The following is a 21,270-nucleotide window of genomic DNA, read 5'->3' on the forward strand; positions in this document are numbered from 1 at the left end:
AGAATTACTGCAGTTTGACACTGCTTTAACTGCCATGGCTCAATACTATGGAACTCTAGGGTTTGTAGTTTTGTGACATAGAGCAAACTACAAATCCCAGGATCCCATAGAATAGGGGCGATGACAGTCAAAGCAGTGTCAAACTGCATTAATTCTGCAGCGTGCCAGCTGCCTCCATCTCTCCTAGCTAAGGGTCTGGTCAGGTTCATATGGGCATTTGTGACCCCGAAAGCCCCTGACTGCTGAGAGCCCTAGAGGTTATTGAAGCCCTTTAAAGGGAGCCTCTAAACGAAATGGGAATGAAATTGTGTGGGATCCATGTAGCATCACCTCCCCACGGCGCTTCTACTACCGGCATCCTTTGCCTCCGCTGCAGCTTCAGAGCTGTCTTTAAAGGCAGCCCCATGGGGAGAGTGTTGCTAACCATCCAGCCTAGCAATGTGAGTAATGCATGAGTAATGGAGGTCACAGCCACCTTGGCAAACTGGTGGAAACTGGTAAAAGATGCTCCTGGTGGCACCTGGGCGGACAGCTCCGGATCCAGGAGCTTCCCAGTCTGTAGGCCTGGCTCTTGTTGGCTCTCCTGTGTGTCTTGCAGGTGTGCAGTGACAAAATCAAACCAAAACTAGGCCCAAACGGAGGTGCCAGCATTCAGCACTCTCTGAAGTGCTTGACCTCCACAGAGCAGAGTGCAGAAGCACAACCCGCCCTCATTGCTGAAGGTGCGGAGCTTCTTTGAGTCACATCTTGAGTCAAAGGGGCGAGCTAGCAGAATGCTTTATTATACAACTTCCAATCCTTCCGAGCAGTCCGGCTCTCAGAAGGGATAAGGAGATGAGCTGCTTGGCAGCCATTTTGAGACCGTGTTAGACCGTGTGCTTCCTTTGCTAAGGGAGGACTTCTGTTATTCACTTCTGTTGGTCACAAGGGGGCGGAGCTATCCAGACTAGTTTTATACCAACTTCCTAGCTTTCGGCAGTCCGCCAGAGAGAGAAGAAGGAGAGAGCTGTTGGCAGCCATTTTGAGACCTTTTTTTGTGCTTGAACCGTTTGTGCTCCTTGCTGAGGGGAGGGCTTCTGTGAGTCACATCTGTGAGTCACAAGGGCGGAGCTAGCAGATGCTTTATATACCAATTCCAAGCCTTCCAATCCGGCCGGAAGAGGAGAAGGGAGGAGCTGCTTGGCATGCCATTTTGGACGTGTGCTTGATCCGTGTGTCATTGTGAAGGGGGAGGAGCTTCTGTTGAGTCACATCTGTGAGGTCTACAAGGGGGGGAGCTAGAGACTAGCTTATATCCACTTGCGGCCTTTCAGAGCATCCGGCCAAGAGAGTGAGAAGGAGAGGAGCTGCTTGGCAGCCATTTTGAGACTTTGTGTTGTTGAACCGTGTGCTCATTGCTGAAGGGGTGGAGCTTCTGTGAGTCACATCTGTGAGCCACAATGGGGCGGAGCTTGCAACTAGCTTTAGTATACCACTTCCAGAGCTTTCAGAGCAGTCCCGCCAGAGAGAGAAAGGAAGAGCGTGCTTGGCAGCCATTTTGAGACCGTGTGCTTGAGACGTGTGCTCATTGCTGAGGGGAGCTTCTGTAGTCACATCTGTGGTACCGGGGCGGAGTAGCAACTACTTTAATACCAACTTCCGCCTTTAGAGCATGTCCCAAGAGAGAGAAGGAGAGGAGCTCTTGGAGCCATTTTTGAGACCGTGTGCTTTGGACCGTTGTGCTTCATTGGCTGAGGGGTGGGTTCTTGAGTCCATCTGTGAGCCACAAGGGGGCGGAGCTGCAACTAGTTTATATACAACCTCAGAGCCTTCCATAGATATATAGGATCACTGAAACCTGGTGGGAGGGGTCTCATGATTCTATGATTGCTAAACAGTATGCAGTTTGCAGTATGTTGGCAACCCGAATGAGCACGACGTCTTCCAAAGTCATTGGAGCTTTTATCTGTCCTGTGGTCAATTTACATATACACAACATAAAAGTCTGACTTCTGTCAACATTACACTTGTCTATCTTTTACCTCCAAATGCTCAACCCACTATCCTTAACCCACCCTGCTCTGGGTTTCAGAGTTCCTTATATATTATAACAACTAAGGGTTGACACCTGTTGTTCCTCACATTTACGCAATATATTATTTTTATAACGTCTTAAGGGGCATTTTACCAACAAAGCTCAGCACTTCCCTCATTCAGGCTCTTGCGCTTAATCAAATTCATCCACACTTTCCAGTTTTTAAAACGCTTGCAACCACGAATGACTGTTAGTTGATCCTCCGTATTTTGTGGAGTGTTTCGGTGAGGACCTCGTGAATTTGGAAATAAACCCTATTCTTTTTACTAAGAAAACACCTCTTAGGAACCCACGGTCCTCCAGTGCAACTCTATGTGTCATACTTTGCCATAAGCTGAACACGAATCATAGATCACATATTTTTATATCCACTTGCTCTTAAGAGGTTTACTATTCCAGTGTGACTCCTTGCGCCTCCTGTTGCATCTGGGATTGGCAGTTTTAAGTAGCTGAACTTCTCTGCCTGAGAATTCTACTACCCCTCCTTAAAACTGCAATCCCGCATGCAACAGGCGGCGTAGCGGAGTCACACTGTGAATAGTACTCTTTAAGAGCTCGTCTGATAAAACATCAAGAATCATAGAGTTGGAAGAGACCGTTAGGGCCTCCAGTCCAACCCCCCTTCTGCCATGCAGGAAATCCAAATCAAAGCATCCCTGACAGATGGCATCCAGCCTCTGTTTAAAGACCCTCCAAGGAAGGGACTCTACACCGCCGAGGAGGATGCATTCCACTGTCGAACAGCCCTTACTCTCAGGAAGTCCTCTAATGTTTTCAGTGGAATCTCTTTTCCTGCAGCTTGCATCCATTGTTCCGGGTCCTAGTACTCTGGGCGCAGAAAAAAAAGCTTGCTCTCTCCTCTCAATATGACATCCTTTCAAATATTTAAACGGGCGATCATATCACCTCTTACCTTCTTTTCTCCAGGCTAAACATCCCCAGCTCCTAAGTCCTTCCTCATAAGGCATGGTTTCCAGACCTTTCACCATTTTTGTTGCCCTCCTTTGGACACATTGCTCCAGTTTCTCAATGTCCTTTCTGAATTGTGGTGCCCAGAAATGGACACATATTCAAGGTGGGGCCTGACCAACAGAATACAGTGGCACTATTACAGGTGTACCCCGGGTTACGAAAATAATCCGTTCCGCGCGCCCTTCGTAACCCGAAGTCGTTCGCAAGCCAAAGCCATAGGCGCTATGCGCTGGAAGCGCGATTTCGTGCGAAAAAGGCCGAAAAGCACCAAAAAAAATTTCGTAAGCCGAAAAAAAAAAAAAAAAAACCGTAACCCGAACAGTTTTTTCCTATGGGATTTTTTCGTATCCCGGAAATTTCGTAAACGCGGTGCTTTCGTATCCGGGGTACCACTGTATCTCTTGATCTAGCCTATACTTCTATTGATGAGCCTAAAATAGCATTGGCCTTTTTAGCTGCGCATCACCTGTTGCTATGTTCAACTTGTGTTCTACTTGATCCTAGATCCCTTTCACACGTATTTTCATTCAGCCAGGGTCCCCATAATCCTATCTCTGTGCATTTCATTTTTCTGCCCTAAGTGCAGTACCTTACATTTCTCCGTGTTGATTTCATTTTGTTAGCTTTGGCCCGCTTTCTAGTCTATTCAGGTCATTTTGAATCTTGCATCTGTCCTCTGGAGTATTAGCTATTCCCCCTAATTTGGTGGTCATCTGCAAATTTGATAAGTATGCTCCCCTTCTGTCATCCAGTCATTGATAAAGATGTTGAATAGCACTGGGCCCAGGACAGAGCCCACGGACACCCACTGGTCACTTCCTCCAGGATGAAAGGAACCATGTTGGCACCCTTTGGCTTTGGCCGGTCAACCAATTCAGATCCATTTAACAGTTGCCTTGTCCCGCCCCCTTTTAAAGCTTGTTTGCAAAATGCCATGGGAAATCTTGTCAAAGGCTTCTGCAATCAGCATATCTCATCCACAGCCATTCCCTTCATCTACCAAGCTGGTAATTTTATCAAAGGAAGAGATTAGGTTTGTCTGGCATGACTTGTTTCTCTGAAACCCATGTTGACTTTTTGGTGATGGCATTGCCTTCTAGATGTTCAAGACCCTCTTAAGGATCTGCTCCCGACTCTTTCCTAGTACTGATGTCAGACTAACTGGGGACGGATTGTTTGATCCCCTTTTGACGTGGGGACAACATTTGCCCTCCTCCAGTCTGCTGGGATTTTCCTCTTCTCCCGGAGTCCTCAAAGACTATTATTGCCAATGGCTCCGATTTACTTACTTTGCCAGTTCTTTTAATACCCTTGGATGGAGTTCATCTGGTGCCGGAGACTTATATCTCTTTCGATTAATAAGTTGTTCCTCTTCTATTCTTTACTTATTCTGTACTGAATCCCCCTATTCTTTCCTCTGCTCCATTATCCTCAGTTGAGCCCTTTGCCTTTTCTGAGAAGACTGAGGAAAAGAAGGTGTTTAGTATATTCTGCCTTTTCTCTGTCTTCTCTTAGCATTTTGCCATCTTCCACGCAGTGAACCTACCGTTTCCTCTTCTTCCTTTTGCGCGGACATATCCAAAAAAGCCCTTTTTGTTGTTCTTAACCTCTCTAGAAAGCCTGAGTTCATTCTGCACTTGAGCTTTTCTGACTTTACCCCACAATGCCTGCTATTCTTTGATCCTTTTTGTGATTCCCCTTTTTCTTCTTATACATCTTCCGTTTCAAACTCTTCTCGGTTGAAAGTTCCTTAGTCATCCTCCTGGTTTCTTGGACATCTTTCCCGTTTTTCTTTCTCACTGGAACTGTTTGAAATTGTGCCTTCAGTATCTCCCTTTTGAGAAGTCCCATCCGTTCTGAACTCCTTTATCTTTTAGTATTTCTGCCCATGGAATCGCCCTCAATACTTCTCTAAGTTTACTGAACCGCTCTCCTAAAGTCTCGCATGCGTGTCTGACTATGCCGGCTTCTCCTTTCCACTGTATAACAAACTCCAGGAGAACATGGTCACTTCCACCTAGGTCCCACCACTTGCACCCCATTAACCAAGTCATCCTTGTTGGTTAGGTCCGATCTAAATAGCTGACCCCCCTGTTGCTCTCCCACCTTTGGACCATGAAATTGTCTTCCCGGCAGTGGGAATTTGTAGGCCTTGAGGATTTTTCTGAGTTTGGCTTCCAGCAATTCAGGTGTTGAAGTGCCCATACTACTACATCTCTTTTCTGACTGTGTGGTCATCTGTTCTAGAAAGTATCATCCAATTCCTCGTCTGACTTGGGGGTCTGTAGTAGACTCCCACCGTAACATCCTCTGTTTCCCTGCCCTTTGATTCTTATCCAGATGCTCTCCTCCTGGCTTCCATGTTGATGTCCAGGATCTCTTCACGGGTTGTAAATATCTCTGACTATAGTGCTATTCCTCCTCCTTTCCTGTTTGGCCTATTTCTCTTAATAAGTATTACCCTCTATTTCCACATTCCAATCATGAGACTCATCCCACCAGGTTTCAGTGATGGCCTATTATATCATATTGCTTTGTTGTACTAGGAGTTCGAGTTCATTCTGCTTATTTCCCTGCTCTGTGCATTAGTGTAGAGACATCGCAGACCATGGGTCCCTTTTCTTGCTGCCTTGTGCAAGTTTTTTTGCTCCCACTGTTGGGTCCTTGCACTTTTTTCTGTTTCCTCTATGTCAGTTTGACTATTTTCGCCATCCTTTCGCCTTCTTAATATTGTCTCCCTTCCCCTCGGAACTCCGTTTAAAGCCCTCCTGATCAAGTTCTTGGAGACTGTTGGCAAAAACATTTCTTCATGGCGTGAGATGCAACCCGTCTGTTGCAAGAAAGTCCCTCTCGTGGAACCGCAGCCCCTGATCGAAGATCCAAATCCTTCTCGGCGGCACCATCTGCGAAGCAGTTGTCACTCCGCTATTTCCTCTCCCTTCTGGCCATGCCCTTCACTGGCCAGGAAGAGACGATGACAAACCTGTACATCCATTGCTTTCAGCTTCCTACCAAGCGCCTCGTACCCTTTTGATGTTCTGAAGGCTGTGTCTTGCAGTATCATTAGTCCCACGTGGACCAAAAGGAAGGGGTATTGTGTCAGTAGGCTTGACCCGTCTTGTCAGCCTCTCTCGTACATCGCCGGATCTTTGCCACCTGGAAGACAACACACCTCTCGAGACATCTGTCAGGCCTACAAATCACTGCTTCTGACCCCGCGAAGGAGTCCCCCACTACGTCCCACACGCTTCTCCGAGGCTTAGCAGCGACTGTTCCTCGGGTGGGACTCTCAGGCTCCCCTGCTCTGTCCCTGAGTCTGTCATGCTGCTCTTCTTCATCCTCCTTGATAAGGGAAAGAGCTCGAATCGATTCTCTAGCTGCAAGCTCCCCAAACAATTCCTTCTTGGCTTACTTCTCTTTGTGACATTCCTCAGACTGTCTGCCTCCTGTGTATGGCAAGTGACCTCTTCCACCGCAGCTTCTTCCTCTGCATGGTACTCATCCAAGATGGTTATTCTATTGTGTCCAGGAAATCCTCTTGTTCCCTAATATGCTGAAGTGTAGCTACCCTGGACTCCAGCTGCTGCATTCTCCTCCAAGAGTGCTACCAACTTGCACTTGTGCATGTGTGAAGTTCTCGACTTTGAGGCAGAAGAGAAACATCCACCAAGAGTTGCAGGTGACCTGCCAGATTCCCTCGCTTGTCCATACTGCAAAGTCTTTAGTCATGCTGGAGGACCTACAAATGCCTAGGGATGTGGTTCCTCTAGGAATGTCTAGGTTCTCTGGCACAACTCTATGGTCAATATGTGGCAGAGTTGCGCTGGAAGACCTAGAGATTCCTAGAGAGAAGATATCAATCAAAGCCGCCACTAATCAAATCCACAAAAGTCAAAGCTGCAAATGTGGAAGGACAGCTGTACTCCATGCCAGGAGAGCTCCTTTCAGACCTCCATTTGGGTCTCCCACAGCAAGTGTTGGAGAACCTCAACTGGTCCAGAGCATTGTAAAGCAGATTGTTTATGGGGCTAGGGAGGAATGCCTTTCTTGCTGCAAGACCACTGCTGGCTGCCGTTCTGTTTTGAGCATAAGGGCTGCCCATATCCTATAAAGCCCTGCACATCCTGGGTTCAGGATATCTGTAGGGCCATATCCATCCCTTTGGGGAAGGCTCTTCTGTCAATTGCACCAACCTTACCATCAGCATGTTGGGTTGGAAGGAGAGAGGAAGGGGCCTTTTGGTGGTTGCTCCCCATATCTGGAGCTTCCTAGGAAGATTAGACCTTTTTGCTGTCTTTTTATTGGCCGGAGAGGACCTTTTGATTCCAGTTGACTTTTGGGAAGAGCCAGCACAGTGCAGTGCTTTGCATATTGGACTATGGCTTGGCAGGCCAGGGTTCGAATCCTTGCCTAGCCACTGGCATGAATCCCACTCTCTGAACCTCAGAAGAAGCAAAGGCAACTGCACTCTGAACAACTCTTGCCAAGAAAACCATGTTATAGGGTTGCCTTAGGGTTGTCATAAGCTGGAAACGACTTGAAGGCAGACAACAAACTTGTTTGGAGTGGAACACACTTCCTTGGAGTGTTTTGGAGTCCCCTTCTTTGGAGGTTTTTAAGCAGATGCTGGATGGTCATCTGTCGCGGGTGCTTTTATTCTGTGTTCCTGCCTGGCAGAAGTGGTTTGGAATGGATGACCCTCTATTCCAGCTCTATGATTCTAACAACAACAACAACAAGCTTTGTATTCCTTCATGAAAGAGGGTTGGACTAGGTGGACTTTGTGGTTCCCCCAACTCGGATCCCATGACTGCATGGGTGAAAATGATGCCCCGTCTCCTTGATGGGAAGGAACTAAGGCAGTTCCTTCACAGCATGTGCCAACATGTATCTGGTGCCAATGGGCAATTTAAGGCCACTGTTTCTCATACTCGTCATATTACCACACCTGAAACTGCCACAGGAAAAGGAGCGGAAGGCAGAAGCCATCTCCAGATGTTTTTCCAAGGTACGTGCAAAGCAGTGGAGGAGTTTCTTCCAGAAGAAAAATGGGAGACCATGGCCAACAATGTCAATTGCCTGTAAACGCCAGCCCTGTTATATCCTTCGGGCCCCAAACCCCAGCGCTCCCACGATCACGTGGCTCACACGGCCTCTTCCTCCGCTTGGCCTGTCACTAGCAGGGCCACCTGGTGCGCCTTCTCCACCGCTATTCACCAAAGGAGAAGCCGGCACTAGAGATAAAATAGGAAGCACCGAGTGGAAGTGCTTGTCCATCAGCCTAACCGGATTGCAAAGACGCTCAGCCCTGTAGCTCCAAGGGCCTGCTTTCGACTTCTCCATCCTCGGCTCACTTAAAAACCGCTTTGAAAAATGCGAATCAAACGCCGCTGACATTACAGTTTCCATGGAAACTGCACCAGGGCCCTTCAAAGAACCGAAAGAGATTGAGAGAAAGAGAGAAAATGAGAGAGGAAAGGAGGAGGAAACAGAGAAAGGCAGCATCCATGCAGGAAGCAACGGCAAAGGCATGAGGAGCAGGATCAAGAGGCCAACGCAAGTTGGGAGCAGACCACAGCCCTCAACGAACGAACGATGCCACTGTGGGGCTCCTTGCGGAGCACACCTTGGCCCCTCTGGGATAAATGGAGGGTGATGGGGCCTCCTTCTTTGGGGGGCTTTATGGCTGGAGGGCCATCGGTCCCAAGGAGGGATTGGATTGTCTCTTCCTGGATGGCAGAAGGGGGTTGGATTGGGTGGCCCAACTGTAGGATTCTGGGATCCACGTAGAACACAAACTGAACATGAGTCAACAGTATGATGCAGCAGCTAAAAAGGCCAATGTGATTCTAGGCTGCATCAATAGAAGTATAGTGTCTAGATCAAGGGAAGTAATAGTGCCACTCTATTCTGCCTTGGTCAGGCCTCACCTGGAATAATCCTGTGTCCAGTTCTGGGCACCACAATTCAAAAAGGATGCTGACAAGCTGGCGCTCCAATGGAGGTTGACTAAAATGGGGAAGGGTCTGGAAAACATGAAGCCATATGAGGAGAGACTTAGAGAACTGGGGAAGCCTAGCCTGGAGAAGAGAAGGTTAAGAGGTGATATGATGATAGCCCTGTTTAAATACTTGCTCCAGAGAACAGAACCTGCAGCAATGGATTCAAACTAGAGGAAAAGAGATTCCACCTCAACATTAGGAAGACCTTCCTGATGGTAAGAGCTTTTTGACAATGGAATATGTTCCTTTTGAGTTAGTGGAGTCTCCTTCTTCGGAGGTCTTTAAGCGGAGGCTGGATGGCCATCTGTCAGTGGGGCTGCTTTGATGGAGAGTTCCTGCATGACAGAAGAATGGGGTTGGACTGGATCAGGGCCCTTCTTGGGGTCCCTTCCAACTCTAGGATTCTATGATCCTATGATTCCTTCTCAGCCACTCATGTAGACCATTAGGAGAATTTTGGATTTTGAAATTCTGGGTAAGGGATATTCAACCTGTAGTATAAATGTTAAAAAAAATAAAGGAACATTTCTGTCACAAACTATAAACATACAAAGTGAATTTGAAATGTAGTACCTCCACAATCTGATGTGGCAGAAGGGCAGCTTTGCCAGTTTCCAGCACAGAAGGTCTCCAGGGAGGGCTGGGGAAGGAGTCCTGCCGGAAAGCCTACTAATGCCAGCCAGAGTTGGCCACATTGAGCTAGATGGACCAAGATGCTGACCCACCGCAAAGGGTTTCAGGGATGGAGGCGATCCCTGGTCCACTCCCTGGTGGCATTTCCTGGCAGGGCTAGCACTGAATCTTGCCTGAAATCCGGACAGAGTTGGCAGTACTGGGATTATGTCGACTGCCCCCCCCCTTCCTGGTCTGGGTCACTCTGACTGCTTCTGCCCAGGTTTCCAATGGGAAAAGCTCCAGGTTCAGCCCCAGCGGCATCTCCACAAAGCCTTGGAAAGTGCTGCCAGACAGGGTTGGCCACACTGGGCTAGATGGGACTTCCCAGGGTTTGAGTTGGCACAAGGGCATCTTTTTATGCTACTGTTGGGAGGATCCTGGGCTCAGTCCCCAAAGATGGCTGGAAAAGACTCCCGCCTGGAAGCCTGGAGAGCCACTATGGTTGCAATATTGGGCCTGGCTTGGTGTAAGGGCCACGTCCTACACATCTGTGGATTCAAATGGCTTTGAAAACGATGTGGCTGCTATGGCTTCTCCATCAAGGCAGCGGAATGCCGTGCCCTGTCTCAAAACACCTACCTGCATTTCCCAGATGGAAAACTGATGAAGCTTTTCCAAAGACATTGCTGGGTTAGTCTGGAGTATCAGGATGCAAAGGGGTCTGGTAGCAGCTTTGAGGCTGAGAGAAAGACGTCTGTAGCCTAAGCTTTCCTAGACTTTGTCTTCAGCAGTTGCACCTGATGATGTAGCCCCCCCCCCCCTTATTGCAGCTACACTGCAGAAGTAATGCAGTTTGGCACTATTGTTATTATTATGCTTTGTTTATATAGTGCTGTAGATTTGCACAGCGCTGTACATATGAACACTAAAATAGGCCATGGCTCCATGCGATGGAACCCTGAGATTTGCAGTCTGTTGTGGCACAGAGAAGGCTACATATCTGACAAAACTACAAACCCAAGAAGTCTATGGACCTTACCACACAGGGATTTTTTGAGCACAGAAGTAGGGTCAGTTCGCATTGGTCGATTCGTATTCACTTTATATCGCATTGTTCATTCACACCCGCGCTCTCTGAATACGCTTTGCTGATTTGTATTCGCGTCATATTGCATCGTTGTTTCACACCTGGGCGGCCTTCCGAATTGAAGTTTTGTGCATCAGCCAATGCGTATTCAGGCAAAGCGAGGCAAGTGCTGATTGGATAACCACACCAGCCCAATACAATGTGTATTGGCCGATGCGCATCGGCAGCCTTGCGCATGCTCTGTGGGGCTCTGAACGAGGGCAACATTTTTAACTTCCAGGGTGAAGAATGAGGTCACTGTTTAGTGCGTAATATTGCGAGAATTGCTGCCTTTAGCCACTTACGAAAGGGGTATGCACCATCTGTATATGTGTGTGTGTGTGTGTGTGTGTATGGACACACATAACTACATACATACATACTTATATATATACATACATACTTATATATATACACACAGTGGTACAGCCAAAAGTGTGATGCCTTTTTTATGTGTACACACACATTTGTCTGTATGAGTGTTATTATATATATAATATATATACACATATATATACACACACAAACACACACATATATATACAAAAACACACTGTGCCACAGCCAAAAGTGTGATGCCATATTTATATGTGTACACACACATGTCTGCTTGAGTGTTTGTATATATATGTGTGTGTATACACACACACACACACACACAGATATACACATAGTGGTACTGCCAAAAGTGTGAAGCTGTATTTATATGTGTACACACACAGCTCTGTGTGTGTGTGTGTGTGTGTGTGTGTGTGTGTGTATATACATATACATATATACACACATATATATGTACTTGGAGGACTGCCTCTCCCCATATAATCCGCCCCACACACTCAGGTCAGCCGGGAAGCAACTTCTGAGGGTTCCTCCTTCAAAACGGCCTTTTCTACCTCAGCCCCGCAGTTATAGAACTCGCTTCCCGAAGAGCGCCGCTCGGACCCCTCCCTCGACCAATTCAGGAAGAGACTCAAAACCTTTATCTTTGAACAAGCTTCCCCCAGATGTTGCAACGCTTCCCCCCCCCCCCACTTCTCTTGCACCTGCACTTTGGCTAGTTTTTGTATGGTTTTTAATCTGTGCTTTTAATTCTTTGGTTTTTATGTTTAATATTGTATTGTTTTTGTTTGTCGTTTGTTGTTGCCATGATGCTGTAACCCGCCTTGATCTCAAGGAAAGGCGGGCTATAAATAAACAATTTATTTATTATTATTATATACATATACATATACACACACACACACACAAACTGTGGAGCAGCCGAAAGTATAATGCTGCATGTATATGCTTACACACACATCTTTGTGTGTGTGTGTGTGTGTGTGTGTATCCAAACACAAACATACATGAGCCCCCACACACAAACACACACATACACATTTGCACATGTGTAGATGCAAAGAGACATGTCAGGAAATTTCAGCATATTACGAATACACACACACACACATATATGCGCATAGCAATAGACCTAAGTGTATACATATATGTACACACACACACATGTTGACATGTATACTAATGAGGAGAGTAAGCAGTATATGCCTGCATCTGCTTGCGTCTTTCCATGTATAAAAAAAATTCATTGGTACAGACCAAGACTTAATGCTTGACACATCTATCTATATATGTATTTATATATTCATATCTATCTATCTATCTATCTATCTATTAACATGCAAGGGGGCCTATATGGATATGTGTTTGTGCCTGTGCATGCATATGTTTACATGTATAGACAGATACATAGATACATATATACATGCACTGGAGCTATAACGCAACAATACTAATGTAATAAAAACGCTGAATGCTTATTCCCCCCCCCCCCCACAAAAGGTTTCTGCTTTATCTCGTTGGTCAATGGAAAAATGGCTCCCCAGCCCCAGCGGTTGTCCTGAAAGGGGAAAGGGGTACCGGAAGGAGAAGGGGGAAATTCCAGCGCAGCATCATGGGAAATTTGTAACCCGTTGGTCTTCAGGAGAACCAGCGGATTGGATGTTCACACCAGCCAAAGCAGCAGAGGTTCCACACTGGCCGTGGAGTCAATCATCCACAGCTTCGTAATACACTCTCTCTCTCACTCTCTCTCTCTCTCTCTATATATATATATATATAAGAGGCACACCTTGCTTTTGTCATTTTATATAAGGGACACCATTTTACTATGCCACTTTATTCAATGGGACACAAACATCCACAGATTTTGGTATCCACAGGGGGGGGGGGGTCCTGGAACCAAACCCCAGCGGACACCAAGGGCCCACTGTACTTTGTTGTTGTTGTTAACTGCCCTTGATTCAATCTGGACCCATGGCGACCTTGGGAATGAGACAAGACTCCCTGTCCTCCACTGCTTTGCTTAGGTCCTGCAGATAAATACTTGTGACCTCCTGAATAGCGTCCATCCATCAATCATGCGGCCTTCCTCTCTTTCCACTGCCCTCCACCTTTCCTAGCATTATTGTCATTTTCCCATGATGTGTCCGAAGTACAACAACCTCAGTTTTGTCCTCTTGGTTTCTTCCAAGGAGATTTCTGGCTTGATCTGCTCTAGGACCCATTTGTTTGTCCTTTTGGCTGCTGTCCATGGGATCCTCAGCCCTCTTCTCCAGCCCCACATCATCTCCAATGACTTTTTACATGTATTTATTAATATTCGTAGGAGTGCTTTTATCTCTGTTTCTTTTATGTCATGTAAAATGATGCCTGAGTCCCAGTTTTGGGAATGGGTGGAATATAAGTGAAAATGATGATGGTGGTGATAAAGGCGACAACGATAATAAGAAGACTGAGAGGTGAGAGGATAGCTATCCTTAAACATCTGAAGAAGATGGAGTAAGCCTTGTTTCTGCTCCTCCAGAGACTAGAACGCAAACCAATGGATTCACATGACAAGAAAAGAGACTCCAACTAACATTAAGAATAAATTGGGAACTGTTGGACAGTGGAATAGATTGCATTATGGGCAGTGGACTGTCATGCTTTGGAAGCCTTGCAACAAAGGTTGGATGGGCATCTCACAGGAGTCTTCTAGTTGTGCATTCCTGCATGGCAAGTCCCTTCCAATTGTAGTACTGTATTCTGTGATCCGGTGGTTCAATAAAACTACAGCTCTACAGAAATGGTGTAAAACGGAGGGAATCCAGACAGTTTGGGGAACAGAATCTCTATACAGATAGAAAGAAAGATCCCGTTTTGCAGGAAAAGGTGGATTAGAAGTGCAACAAACAAATACATTAAAATAAATAAGAAAGAAGCCAATACGTTCATATCTGCAAAATGTCGAGCCAAACATCTTTCTGTCCACAAACATCCGTTTGCTGACCCTTCCATCTTCACCTTCAGTGAGAGCACAGTTCAGCAGAGAAAAATTACCATCTTGCAAACAGTAAGGCCTGCTGCAACTGACTCTGGGGTCACCATACCAAGGTCTTGCTTTTTCCATAAGACACCTTCATTAGCAAGCCAGAGACTCCATTAAATACCATCTTTGCCCTAAGGCACCCAAAGGAGGTTACTTGGCTTCAAGGCAGCCCCCAAGTTTCAATTCCATACTTTGGGGTGAAATGTGCCGTTTGTTACCTTAGAGCACCAACTTTTAGTACCTCAGTTAATGCTTGTGTGCATATGTTCTCCTACGGAAGCTGTTGTCCAGTTTGGCAAACACAAAATATCCACATTCCCTTCAAGGGTTGTGAAACTGGAATGCAGTGTCATTGTTGCATCTAGTGCACCTGAAGTGCAAACACAATGTGGACACACATTTGGCTGCCCCTTTAGCTGCACACTTAGTGTATGCAGCATTCCCACAATGTTGCCACTCAACAGAAGCATTGTGCAGCATAATCAATGTATAAACCCACACAGAGTGATTTACACCACACAGTCCAGAAGCAAGAGCTGAGTGCAGCTGAGGAAGGTGCCCGGTTTACTCCTAGAGCATTATGTCCAAAAGGAAGGTTTGACTCAACGGGGCTCTGAGAAGCCAACAAGGAAGGTAAAAAGGAAGCCTCTGTGACGCTTGGGGCCTGCGGAGGAGGAAAAGAAGAAGAAGAAGGAAGAAGTCTGCACTATCTGGGCAACAGAAGACTAACCATGCCTCTGGCTGGTCCATGGAGGAAGACTCCTTCCCAGCAGCCACCCGTCCCCACCAACACCATTCCCTCCAGATGGCCTGGGAACGTTCCCTCTTTTAATCTCTCCTCCTGGACTGCTAATCCTCCCTGATTGAGTCAAAACAAGACCTAAATTATCAGCTCATTCCCAGCTTCTTCGTCTCCAGGCCGGATGCTCAGCCTCCCCCTTCCTTCCACCTTTGGTCCAGACAGACTCTTACCAGCCGCAGGGTCTCTCTCTCTCTCTGTGTGTGTATGTGTGCACACACCTTCATCTTTTCTGGGACTGGCAAGGCCCCTGCCCCATCGCTTGCCTCTCTGTCCTCTTCTTCCCTGGAGAAGCACAGGGCTGAGAAGAATTGGCTGTCCCCTGACTCCCCAAACTCTCCATCCTTCTTGTTAAGTGCCTTTGAGACAACATTGACTCATGGCAACTCTGTGAATGAGAGGCCTCCAAGTTACTCTATCCTCAGCAGCCCTGCTCAGGTCCAGCTGATGGTGAATGGATGGGAAACCATACCTTTTAAGGAAAGACTTAGGGAGCTGGAGAAGACAAGGTTAAGAGGTGATATGATAGCCCTGTTTAAATATTGGAAGGGATGTCACATTGAGGATGGAACAAGCTTGTTTTCTGCTGCTACAGAGACTAGAACACGGAACCATGGATGGAAGCTCCAGGAAAAGAGATTCCTCCTAAACATTAGGAGGAACTTCCTGACAGAAAGGGCTGTTTGACAGAGGAACACACTCCTTCCTCGGAGTGTAGTGGTCTCCTTCCTTGGAGGTCTTTAAACAGAAGCTGGATCGCCATCGGTTGGGGATGCTTTGATTGGGAGTTCCTGCATGGCAGAATGGGGTTGAACGGATGGCCCTTGGAGTCTCTTCAGCTCTATGATTCTATGATCCTATGGTCCATCTGGTCCGGGTGGAGTCCATCCATCTGGAATTTTAATTGTTTTATTTCTATGCCACCTTTCTCCCAAAAAGGGATTTAAGACGGCTCACAATGGAATGAGGTCTACCTCTTTTTTTGCTGCCTTCTACCTTACCAAGCATGGCTGTCTTCTCAAGTGAGTCATGTCTTCTCATGATATATGGCCATCTCAATTCAGCCATCTTGGCTTCTAGGGCCAGTTCAGGCTTCATTTGCTCTGGGACCCATGTAGTTGTCTTTTTAGCAACCCTGTGGCACCCCACTGGTCCTTCCCCCCAGGATGAAGAAGAGGAGCCATTGCTGAGCACCCTTTGGGTTCAGCCGGTCAAGCAATTACTAACCCACAGAACAGTTGTATTGTCTATCCCATATTTAATAGCTTGTTTGCAAGAATATCATGGGGGACTTTGTCAAAAGTGGTGGACTGGGGGAAATCCAATGGGACTTCCTATGGCAGGGAGTTCCACAGTTTGGAAGCTGCCTCTGAGAAGACCCTCTCCCTCTTGTGTTTCACCAAAGGTGCCTCTGATGGTGATGGGACCAAGAGAATGCCCTCCACCAAAGATGTGGAAACTCAGGTTGGCTTCTATAGCTGTGAAAGATGTGGTCTTTCAAATAGTCAGGGCCCAAGCAGTGTGTTAGCCGGTGTGCGGGGAGAAGACAGCAAAGCAAAAAGGAATGTCTGGTTTTTTAGCACCCCCCTGCATACCCTGCGCTGTATTTTGAGGTCCTCGTATCTTCTTATCTCACATTGCATGGAGCATGTTTTTGAGAGACTGAGGACCTTTCAGGAGAACACTAGGTCAAGTTTCCTGGAGGAAAAGAATAAGGCATGTGTACATCCAGGTAAACAAGACCATCAGGTCTAACTGAGTGCTCCTTCCTTGTCCCAAGTAATGTGCAATTCCTCTAATGACTTGAGACGGAGGATCTTCTCGCACCCAAGCAGCAAGCAAACTTCTCTGCCTACACCACATTGTGCCTGCAGACAAACATCCCTCTCCATTCATCCCAGGGATATCCTGATCCAATCACTGGTTTTGTCAAACTGAGGCCCTGTCCAGATAGGCCCTTTGTGGTGTGTCCAGAACATGCTAGGGTTGCCTCAGAATGGTGCGTGCACACGCCCCGCAACCCTAGCACGTCATGCATGCACTGCAGTTGTGCAGTGCTATACATACGGCGCGCACAACTATTACCTCGCAGCTGTGCCGCCTCTAAACGGCACTGTGCAGCTGCGATGTAACCGCGCCGTCTTTGGTGCTTTGCGGTGTCGCAAACAGGAGCCGCTTGGGCGAGCTCCTTCTTTGCTGCACAGCACAATTTGTATGCTGCGGCGCAGCTGCGCTGCAGAGAGAGGCACCGAGGAGGCACCTATTTTTGGCGGTCTGTACCCCGCCTAAAATTAAAGCTTGTGGGTAAAGACATTCAGCTTTTGTTACCTGACCAGACAGCCCTTCACCTGGGCCTAGTTTTAAGGTATAAATATAGTTCCAAAACCTAACATCTATGGACACAGCTGAGTTATGTTCTGTGTCACCCACAGACCTCCCAATTCAAGCCATTCCAGCTTTCTGTGGTCTACTCATCAAACAGGTATTTATAACAACCCCACTTCTACCCACTGGGGATAAATAATCCAAATACATCAATAGAAGAAACACTTCAAGCAGTAAAGGAGAGATGAGAACCAAAAGAAAAAGGAGACTGGTACAGAACCAAGGCCATGAACACAACTGTGTGCAAGGATTTACTGTAATCTATAAAGCAATGCTGATTTTCTTCTGAAATGCCTTGAAATGCTCCATTAGCCACTGTATGTTTGCAATGTGGTCCCTAGTGCTTCTTCCTTTCCTGAACCTTGCTTGCACTTCTGGGATTTCCTGCTCAATAATAATAATAATAATAATAATAATAATAATAATAATAATAATGTATTTATACCCCACCTCTCCAAATAATAGGAATCTCTGCTGGTGAATTGTGAGCAACTTTGTTTGTGTGGGAAATCAATGCAAGAACCCCTTATCTGGAATAACAAAATCCGAAATCCTCCAAAATTGTCCACATGGGCGGCTGACATAGTGACATCCTTTGGAAATCTCATCCCTCTTTTGAAATCATACCTAGAAAAATATAATTATATTTGTGGTGATGGTGGCTTGAGATGGACCTTTGCCAGATTTACCTTTACAGGAACCAGGAGGCCCTTCCTCACTGCCAGTCTCTGCCAGCTGAGTGGCCAAAGTGCAGCCTGGCTGGAGCGCCCCATACGGCTGGGGATGAGCAACTGGAAACACTGGACCCAGAGGAGCCCTCGCGGGGCTTCTGCTCCGGCTGAGCCCCCCAATAACCGCTCAGGAATGGCTCCTTCCACAGTGTTTTTGTTGCCCTCCAGAATGGCCATTTTCCTCCAGCACTTTGAAGCCTCAGACAATGCCATCAAGCTATTGATCTTCCCATTTGGGCGCTCTCTAAGAGGAAGTGAGAGCCGACTGTGGAGAAAACACCCTCTCAGTTCTCTGCTATTTTAATGCACTTTTGAGGCACCTTTAGCCCCATCACAAGTGGCTCCATTACAGGGAAACAAAGGTGGCTCGGTGCTTTTACGGGAGACAATTCTCACTGCTGGGAGTGCTTTCCCACCTTCCGGCTCAGCAAAAGCCTCCCTTCCGGCTGGACCCAGCATCTGGAAGCCCACTTGGGTCTTTGCCATGAAAACTGGGGAGGGGGAGGATCTGTGTTCCCCTCCCCATAATACCGTCTGATTGCAAAAGGATATTGGCTGGAGAATAGTGATGTTAGAGGGAAACCAAAAGGACTAAGCTGGGGATACCAAGTGCTGGATGCATCCTGGGAGGACAGGACTCATTGGAAACATGACCATTCTGGCTGGGGAAAATGGAGGGCAGGAGGAAAAGAGGGAGGATGGACTCCATCACAGAAACCACGGCTGCTGCCCAGCTGACTTTGTAAGACCTGAGCTGGGCTGCAGATGTCCAGGGCTCTTGGAGAAGTCTGTATGTTTGCAAAATTAAAGCTGACTTAATGGCACAGAACAACAAACGAGACCTCAGATCTGACCAATGAACTCCCAAATTTAAGACTGAAATTTAAGACTCCCCAAGTGAGCTTCTTTACTTGCTCCACATCTTTCCGCTCCCCTCCTTCCGCACAGAGACACTCTGAAGGGTCTTGTCATGCACACAAGCAAGAGGCAATGCAGAAATGGTCTTCTGCCCATTGCATCTCATCTGGACTAGATCCCAAGATCCAGAGCCATTCCATAACACTGACCTCTCCATCTCCAACCCGAGTCCCTAGACAAAATGCTCCCTTCCTTTAGACACCACACACTCTGCCTTCACTTCCCTGGGACACAAACACATCCACACACATAGAGAGAGTGAGGCAAAAGTCACTTCACAGTTAGATGCAAAGGGATCTTTGAGAGTGAGTGAAAAAAGCTTTCATAGACAGTTTTCTTCCTCAGAAGTGAACAGTTAGATGTATTTGTTAATGTATGTTGTGTGTTAATGTACATACGTGATAGGAGACATGTTCTCTTCCATTAAAGAAGTGTGCATCGAAAACACCAGATACTCCCCAGTGTATAACAAAATCCGTGTATGCTCAAGTCCCATTAAATATAATGACAGAGCAAAATGGTGTCCCTTATAAGAAATGAAAAATCAAGGTAAATGTATACTTTTTTGGGACATTTTCAAACCGTGTATGCTTGAATCCGTGTATAAAAAATCCATGTATAAGAAGGGCCGACTGTACAAATATGGCTCCCCACGTATTAAGTAATGCATATATATGTTATCCCAACCTTTTCAATGGATGTTCAATATTGGTTGATGTCAAGAGACTTTTGCCTCATCCTGTATTCATTTTCTCCTGGCCTGTATTAGGCACTTTACAGGAAATTTAAAGAGACAAAGACTGGGTCAAGCTGCAGCACTGCTAAAGGATTCACACTCTGCTTTACCGGCAGCACTTTGAAAGTACACCTTCCTTTGAGCAAACCTGCACACGCTCTCTTTCTCAGTAAATTCAACAAGGAACGGAAGATCCCCACTTCTGACACAGACGCATGGAGCATCCGCATTTGGAGGAACCAACTTCCCAAAGCCACCCACCCACAGCCTCCCCAAATGCCCTTTCCCTGAAGGGGGGGAGTCAAAGTTGGGGGAAGCCCCCGCACACTTGGAGGATGAAGCCAGAAGCCAGAGCTCACCTGTGAGAAGTGAAGTTGTCATAGGAGCCCACAGTGTAATGCCGGAAGAGTCTCTTGGTCCTGTCTTCTCTGGTTTCTGTAAGGAAAGAGCAGAGGTTTCTCAGAGACTGGGAAGGGGTCTGTGCGCTTGCAGGGAAGACCATTACAAGCCACGCAACTCCTGTTGCCTTTCGCAGATCCTACATGGAGTTTCCATCCCAACCTCTTCACCATCACCATCATCATCATCATCATCATCATCATCATCATCATCATCATCTCTCCCCCTCACTCCTCCCCTGTTCTTCCTCACTATCTCCCTTTTTCTTTTTCTCTTCCTCTTCCTTCTGTCTCCTTGTTTGACTCTTTTTCTTCCTTCTCCTCTTCCTCCTCCTCCTCTTTCTCTGCTTATCCCTCTTCCTCCTCCTTTTTTCCTTCTCTTCCTCCTCTCGCTGCCTATTTTCCCTCCTCCTCCATAGGCCACAGCTGTGCCCTTAAGCCCCCCCCCAAAAAATCCCATCCCTCCTGATCCCCCAACCAACTTTAGGTGGTGATAAGATGTGGGTGGATCCCAGAAGTGTGCAAAGGATGCCATGCACCCACCTCCCAAGGTCCCACTACTCCGACATGCGTGCCACTGTTACCACTGAACCCCCAGAAGTGAATCTACTGGTATGTGTGGTGTGCAGTGATAAACAGACCTGAGCATATGGTGAAAAGGGCAATCCTCCTCACCCTCCTCACCCCAAAGACACAGTCTGTACCCACATTTTGCCAAATGCCCCTGGAACTAGCACCAATCCTGTCCCATGGACAACGGTCAATGGGGACCAGGGGCATCAGAGCAGGTGCTGGTGACCAGGGATGGGAGGACTGCCCATGGTGGTCTCTGGAGGATTACACAGCCAGCCAAAAGGATTCCTGCATGGCAGGGTGTCAGCTAGATGGCCCTTGGGGTCCTTTCCAAGCCTTGAAACTGTAATTCTATAATCTGGTAAGTGGTCATCTGGAAGTTAATAATGGAGCTTCTCCAGCAAGTGCTCACAGGCTGCGCAAAGTCAGCCCAAACCCATATATTTTCAATTACAGGGAAACTATTTTTAAAAGAAGGAGATCTTAAAACACAGTGTAATACACAAAAGACAGCTTGATGAAGGACCCATTCTGTAAAATACAGAACAGTAAACACCTGGGAAAGAGATGGAGT

The 21,270-nt window shown here is 47.0% G+C and overlaps 1 protein-coding gene across 10 annotated transcripts in view; it reads right to left on the reverse strand.

Annotated features, from left to right (window-relative positions):
- The window catches only part of LOC121932053 (SH3 and multiple ankyrin repeat domains protein 3-like), a 324,411-nt gene that overhangs the window by 141,955 nt on the left and 161,186 nt on the right, over positions 1–21,270 (reverse strand). For all 10 annotated transcript variants that reach the window (XR_006104255.1, XM_042470338.1, XM_042470336.1 and 7 more), the window contains one exon: positions 20,085–20,160. Coding sequence is in view for 9 of the 10 variants with exons in the window: in XM_042470338.1 (XP_042326272.1) it covers positions 20,085–20,160 (76 nt within the window). In the remaining variant the exon portion in view is untranslated. The remainder of the gene's footprint in view (positions 1–20,084; positions 20,161–21,270) is intronic.

Source organism: Sceloporus undulatus, chromosome 5, assembly GCF_019175285.1.
Source record: "Sceloporus undulatus isolate JIND9_A2432 ecotype Alabama chromosome 5, SceUnd_v1.1, whole genome shotgun sequence".
NCBI classification, from domain to species: Eukaryota; Metazoa; Chordata; class Lepidosauria; order Squamata; family Phrynosomatidae; genus Sceloporus; species Sceloporus undulatus.